At 44.8% G+C, this 7,435-nt stretch overlaps 1 protein-coding gene across 1 annotated transcript; it reads left to right on the forward strand.

Annotated features, from left to right (window-relative positions):
• Nucleotides 1-1,645: 1,645 nt before the first annotated feature.
• Nucleotides 1,646-2,029, forward strand: LOC135525081 (keratin-associated protein 21-1-like). Its single transcript, XM_064952837.1, has one exon. It carries the CDS (start codon nucleotides 1,646-1,648, stop codon nucleotides 2,027-2,029), a length of 384 nt encoding a protein of 127 aa, XP_064808909.1.
• Nucleotides 2,030-7,435: the final 5,406 nt, after the last annotated feature.

The following is a 7,435-nucleotide window of genomic DNA, read 5'->3' on the forward strand; positions in this document are numbered from 1 at the left end:
GTGTGGTGTGTGTGGTGTGTGTGTGTGTGTGGTGTGTGTGTGTGTGTGGTGTGTGTGTGTGGGTGTGTGGTGTGTGTGTGTGTGTGGGTGTGTGTGTGTGTGTGTGTGTGTGTGTGTATGTGTGGTGTGTGTGTGTAGAATACTGTGATGTTGTGGATCACTCCATCGTCTGAAAATCCCATTCAGACATTTTTTGTCTGTTTTATTCTACAAGTTATTTTAATTTCATGAATAACTACACGGTAGCTTACATATATTATATTTGGCATGCAACACTGAGTGTCATTTCAGAAAATAAAATGTTTTATATTTCAACATTGTTTTAATTGGTTTCATTTATGTCAGTATCATACATTGAAAATGGACAGCTACCAATTTTGCCTACTTTCAAGTGATTGGCCCAATTTTGCCTACTTTCAAGTGATTGGCCCAATTTTGCCTACTTTCAATTGATTGGCCCAATTTTGCCTACTTTCAATCGATTGGCCCAATTTTGCCTACTTTCAAGTGATTGGCCCAAATAGTCAATAGTCTGCCATGTACGGTCTTGAATAGCGTATCATGATTTACTGCCATCTAGCGTCCAATATATTTATATCACCAAACGTTCTTCAACATTGGAATGTGAGAGAAGCTTCATTCTGGTCATATTCTGGTCGGGTTAGAGCGTTGGACTAGTAACCGGAAGGTTGCAAGTTCAAACCCCTGACAAGGTACAAATCTGTCGTTCTGCCCCTGAACAGGCAGTTAACCCACCTTTCCCAGGCCGTCATTGAAAATAAGAATCTGTTCTTAACTGACTTGCCTGGTTAAATAAAGGTAAAATAAATATTGATAGAACTGGAGAATGCAGGTTAAATATATGTATGTGTATGGTATTAAAAAGATGCTTGAACATTACCGTAGTAACTAATAACACTTCCTCATAGATAATGTAATAAAATGTGAGATGTGGCTCAACATAATGATACTTTAACAAAAGCAGCTAGGAGAAGTTATAACGGGGCAGTTGTACTGTGTGTTCTGAGGCATGCTCTCTCTAATACTATATCTCCCCTCCCGGAGGACATGAGCCCTAGGACCATGCCTCAGCACTACCTGGCCTGACGATTCCTAGCTGTTCCCAGTTCACCTGGCCGTGCTGCTGATCTAGTTTTGCTGTCCTGCCTGCTGCTGTGGACCCTTGATGTGATTCATCCGGCCATGCTCCTTCTCGGAACTTGGATTTCAGAATGCCTGGTTGTGAAAAGACAACTGAGATTGACTACTGAGGCGTTAAACTGTTACACACTCTAACCTGTATGGTTATTATTTGACCCTGCTGTTCATCTATGAACATTTAAACGTCTGGGTTTACTATCTGGCCTTAATGGCCACATGTACTCCGAGCTCAAGGGTCGACATCAATACCAGATCAATATCGCCAATATGCCGGCCTTTGGGCTAATGTACTCTATAAATCTCCACCTGGCACAGTCAGACGAGTGCTGGCCTGGTTCCTCTCCTGCCTTCTAAGGAGTTTTTCCAAGCCACTGTATGCTGGGTATCTGTAAAGCCCTGCAGATGTAAAAAGGGCTTTATAAATGACATGTGATTGATTGGGAGTTGACAGCTGGAGGCAAAGAGATTAACAAGTAAACACTGGATGGACCAAGGGGCCAGGGTTCCAGTCTTCTCTTATGGTTTTGACTGCTCCTACGGTTTTGACTGCTCCTACGGTTTTGACTGCTCCTACGGTTTTGACTACTCCTACGGTTTTGACTGCTCCTACGGTTTTGACAGCTCCTACGGTTTTGACTGCTCCTACGGTTTTGACTACTCCTACGGTTTTGACAGCTCCTACGGTTTTGACTGCTCCTACGGTTTTGACTGGTCCTACGGTTTTGATTGCTCCGACAGCTTCTATTTTGAAAGCTCATATGGTTTTGACTGCTCCTACGGTTTTGACAGCTCCTACAGTTTTGATTGCTCCGACAGCTTCTATTTTGACAGCTCATATGGTTTTGCTTCGGTACTACGGTTTAACTGAAGGCCTGACCAGAAAGACAATTTCCATAGACGACCGCAAAGAGAAAATTACTAATAAGACAATTTAGTCATTGCCTTTGTGCGCAAAGCATTTACAGCCTCATTCTAAAATGGATTCAATTGTTTGTCTTTCCCCCTCATCAATCTACACATAATGACCAAGCAAAAACAGTTTTTTATACATTTTTGCAAATTTATGAAAAATACGAAATCGAAATATTACATTTACATTAGTATTCAGACCCTTTACTCAGCGCTTTGTTGACGCACCTTTGGCAGTGATTACAGCCTCAACTTTCTTTTAAGGTATGGCGCTATAAGCTTGGCACACCTGTATTTGGGGAGTTTCTCCCATTTTTCTCTGCAGATCCACTCAAGCTCTGTCAGGTTGGATGGGGAGCGTCGCTGCACAGCTATTTTACGGTCTCTCCAGAGATGTTCGATCGGGTTCAAGTCCGGGCTCTGGCTGGGCCACGCAAGGACATTCAGAGACTCACGCGACCTCAACCCAATTGAGATGGTTTGGGATGAGTTGGACCGCAGTGAAGGAAAAGCAGCCAACAAGTGCTCAGCATATGTGGGAACTCCTTGAAGACTGTTGGAAAAGCATTCCAGGTGAAGCTGGTTGAGAGAATGCAAGTGTGTGCAAAGCTGTCATCAAGGCAAAGGGGGGCTACTTTGAATAATCTCAAATAAAAATATATTTTAATTTGTTTTAACAGTTTTTTGATTACTATGTGATTCCATATGTGTTATTTCATATTTTTGATGTCTTCACTATTATTTGACAATGTAGAGGGGGAGAGGGGGAGAGCAATGGGTGAGAGGGGTAGGAGTAGAGCGAGGGGGAGGAGTAGAGCAGGGGGCGGGAAGGAGGTAGGAGTAGAGCGGGGGTAGGAGTAGGAAGGAGATAGGGAGAAGGGGGGTAGGAGTAGAGAAGGAGGTAGGAGTAGAAGGGGGGGGTAGAGGTAGGGGGAAGGGGGGGGTAGAGGTAGGGAAGGGGGGTAGGAGTAGAGAAGGAGGTAGGAGTATAGAAGGGGGGTAGGAGTATAGAAGGGGGGTAGGAGTAGGGAAGGAGGTAGGAGTAGAGAAGGAGGTAGGTAGGAGAATAGAATAGAGGGGGTTAGGAGTAGAGTAGGGGGTAAAGGTAGGGAAGGGGGGTAGGAGTAGAGAAGGAGGTAGGAGTAGAGCAGGGGGTAGAGGTAGAGAAAGGGGGTAGGAGTAGAGGGGGTAGGAGGTAGGAGTAGAGAAGGGGGCGGGGTAGAAGTAGAACGAGGGGGAGGAGTAGAGCAGGGGGGAGGAGTAGAGCAGGGGGCGGGGTAGAAGTAGAGCGAGGGGGAGGAGTAGAGCAGGGGGGGGCGGGGTAGAAGTAGTAGAGTAGAGCGGAGGGGGAGGGGGAGGGTAGAGCAGGGGGGGGGTAGAAGTAGAGCGAGGGGGAGGAGTAGAGGCAGGGGAGGAAGCGGGGTAGGAGTAGAGAAGGAGGGTAGATGTAGTGGGAAGGGGGGTAGGAGTAGAGGGGGTAGAGGTAGGGAAGGGGGGTAGGAGTAGAAAGGAGGTAGGAGTAGAGCGGGGGGTAGGAGTAGAGAAGGGGGTAGGAGTAGAGAAGGGGGAGGTAGGAGTAGAGAAGGGGGTAGGAGTAGAGAAGGAGGTAGGAGTAGAGCGGGGGAAGTAGAAGGTAGGGAAGGGGGGTAGAGGTAGGGAAGGGGGGGGGGTAGGAGTAGAGAAGGAGGTAGGAGTAGAGCAGGGGGTAGAGGTAGGGAAGGGGGTAGGAGTAGAGAAGGAGGCAGGAGCAGAGAAGGAGGGGGGGGTAGGAGTAGAGAAGGGGGGTAGGAGTAGAGAAGGGGGGTAGAAGTAGGTAGGGTAGAGGGGGGAATAGAGGGGGGTAGGAGTAAGAAGGGGGTAGGAGTAGAGAAGGAGGTAGGAGTAGAGCAGGGGGTAGAGGTAGGGAAAGGGGTAGGAGTAGAGAAGGGGGGTAGGAGTAGAGAAGGGGGGTAGGAGTAGAGAAGGGGTAGGAGTAGAGTGGGGGTAGAGGTGGGGAAGGGGGGGTAGGAGTAGAGAGGGGGGGGGTAGGAATAGAGAAGGAGGTGGGAGTATAGAAGGGAGGTAGGGGAGTAGGAAGGGTGGGGAGTAGAGGAGGGGGTAGGAGTATAGAAGGGGATAGGAGTATAGAAGGGGGGGATAGGAGTATAGAAGCGGGGGTGGGGGGTGGGAAAGGGGGTAGGAGTAGAGAAAGGGGGGTTTGATTCAGAACACCTTGCTACATAGCTTACACACACACACCAGGGATCCCTATTTGAACAAGGAATCATTCATGATCTGACTTTGTCATCTTCACACAAATGACCACTGTGACAGTTGATTGCATATTGATTTAAGTAACATTAGGACTATTAACTGACACAGTGGTTATTTGTATGATGATGACAACATCAGAACATGATGATGCAGGTTTACTATACGTAATTTGTGCTCATGTGATGTTGGTCATTATATGCCGGTTTCCACTAGATATTACAGCCCCCAAAAAATGGCTATATCATCGTAAACATTCATGAAAACAAAAATGTACTCGTTGGTCTTAATTTAAGGTTAGGATTATACAGAAGCAGTATTGGACATATTTAGAGTTAAGGACAGGATTAGATTTAAAATCACATTATAAGAAGATATATTGTAGAAATAGTCGCGTTTATAACTTCGTGGCTGTGGTAAATAGTGACGCATGCAAAAACCCCGGATATAGAGCTGGCCAGTTTGTTCCAGGGAGGCTCAAGTCGGTGGGAAGTCTGTCTCCCTCCAGCAGGTGGCGTTTTTTCGTTGTTTCGCCCACCAAGCAAGGAGCTTTTGTATGGGGTTCAATACGAGTGTCGAATTTGGTCAACAAACGTGTTTTTATGATGATTTGATCGAATACAAGTTTTGTAATGCTTAAGTTGTTATGAGTGTACTGATATTAGTAGGACACGTGACATCCTGGCAACTTTGAGAAACTAGATCTGATTTGTTTTCAAATTCTTTGTGGGTCTGAGGGAAATATGTGTGTCTAACATGGTTATATATTTGGCAGGAGAATAGGTGCAGCTCCGTTTCCATCTCATTTTGTGGGCAGTGGGAACATAGCCTGTCAGCTCTGCCTCTCTCAATAACAAGGATATCTATGCTCACTGAGTCTGTACAGAGTCAAAAGCTTTCCATAATGTTGGGTCTGTCACAGTTAACAGGTATTCACTGTTGAGGGCGAAATAGCATTCCAGTTTGCTTTATTTGTTGGTTAGTTCTTTCCAATGTGTTAAGTAATTATGTTTTTGTTTTCTCATGATTTGATTGGGTCTAATTCAGTTGAGGTTGCCTAGGGAACGAAGGCGCATAATAATGGCAGGAAACCATGTGTTAGATGTTGCTAATTCCTTTCTGCCTCTTCCACTCCTATTGGATGGTTGTATAATTATTTTCTGCATTTTGATCCATTAGCGCATATCGTCCTAATTCAGCTCTGCGTGCATTATTAGTTGTTTTAAGTTGCACACAGAGGATGTTTTTGCAGAAGTCTGCATGCGGAATCTAAATTTGGTGTTTGTCCCATTTTGTGAATTCTTGGTTGGTGAGTGGGCTCCAGAACTCACAACCATAAAGGGACATGGGTTCTATAACTGATTCAAGTTGCACATTATTACCAAAGACTTTTTATAACTAACCAAGATGGGACCACCGCCTGTCCTTTCCCAAAGGGAGCAAATGAATCATAGTGGGAAGAACAAGCAAGGAGGTGGGAAGAGCCAAGCACGAGCTGGTGAGAGCCTATTGGCGTTTTCTAGCGTGTATTTGCATATTTGCATCAGGGAACGCTTACTCTGAAGTGCGCTTGTGCAATAACTAAATTCGTCCTTGCACCCCTTATAAACAACGCTATTTTTTTTCAACTTTGTCAATGGATAAAGTCTACAAAACATAGTCCATTCTGTTTATAACCAAATCTAGTTTTGGAAACAGAAAACTGTATCGAGATTAAATGTTTCATCGATGAGACATTTGGCAGAATGTTGGGTAAAATCCATCTAGCTCCACCTTTTCCCCATTGCCGTCCACTGAGCTTCCTCTCGAAGCCCTGAATGCTGATTGGCTGGCAGATGGGGTATATCAGACCTTATACAACGGGTGGATCTAATCCTGAATGCTGATTGGTTAAAACCGCATTCCAGCCGGTGTCTAGTCCACAGATTGTCACGTTCCACATTGTTTCAATATTCAAATTCGATCTCCAGCTGTCCCGTAGTAATGAACTTGTCGGGAGTCGGGACGAGACAAAAAGGAAGACAGCGTTTCTCAGCCAATCAAAATCATGAATCAGCATAACTTTATGGATATATACAAAAAAGGTCAATAGAAATAAAGTCAAACGAAACACAGATAATTTGCAGTCTTTCCAACTTCCTTTTGAAGTGATTGTGTTACTGTAGCTGTGTTTTTGGCTAGCTCCTCTGAACAACTGTGTCCTGACGAGTGAGCACAGTTTCTATTCCAGGCGAAATCGCGCCTCATTAGCTCATTGTTATGGATGTATCCAAATATATGTCACTATAAAACAGCTTCAACAAATGCAAAGGCAGCTACTTTGCTGTTATTCTGGCTGCACTGTTTGACGTGACTGTAAATTAGCCGTAGTTAGCTAGCAAGCAAAGGATAAGAACGTTGCCAGCTAGTATGGCAATAGAACATTTAGAACCAACGACTCGGTCGCGTCCATAGATACAGAACCAACATACTGAACGACTGGGTAGCGTCTCTAAGCAACCCTAGATTTGTGTCAGGGTCTATATATTGTGGAAGGATGAACTAGTATAAATTAATTAATCCCCTAATGCCCTCGAAAACGCTGTTTGGAACATATATTGGCACAGTTTGCTGGACTTCCGACTTTGATCTCGGGCCGAACAACACCCGTGCCAATATATCGTCCAAACACCAGCTTCGAGGGCATTATCACTTATGACAATTTAATTTCTTTACTGTTCTAATTACATGGGTGACCAGTTTATAATAGCAACAAGGCACCTTAAGAACAGCCCTGGTATATTGGCCATATACCACACCTCCTCGGGCATTATAGCATAATTATACCTCAGTGGGACAAACAAGTTAGACAAAGTATTCTCTTCTCTGACATCCTGTTTTCTAGGGTTGTTGGTGGCAGTCAGTTTGCCTAGTTTCGCTGATCTACATCTTACGTGTGGCAAGAAACCACGTTGAATCGCATTCAGTCCATTCTATCAACACCACCAACAGATCTACGGAAATGTTACGCATTAGGGAAGCCATCAATGGATTCTTATTGGACGAAAAAAGATTTGCCCCGCCCAAAGCAGAAACTCCGATTGGATACTTAAATAGAAAAAAATTCTGCTGTATT

The sequence above is a fragment of the Oncorhynchus masou genome, chromosome 31, assembly GCF_036934945.1.
Source record: "Oncorhynchus masou masou isolate Uvic2021 chromosome 31, UVic_Omas_1.1, whole genome shotgun sequence".
In the NCBI taxonomy this organism is placed as follows: domain Eukaryota; kingdom Metazoa; phylum Chordata; class Actinopteri; order Salmoniformes; family Salmonidae; genus Oncorhynchus; species Oncorhynchus masou.

Excerpts from the sequence above, each read along its gene's own strand:
- LOC135525081 (XM_064952837.1), top strand. The coding sequence starts at position 1,646 with ATGGACCAAGGGGCCAGGGTTCCAGTCTTCTCTTATGGTTTTGACTGC.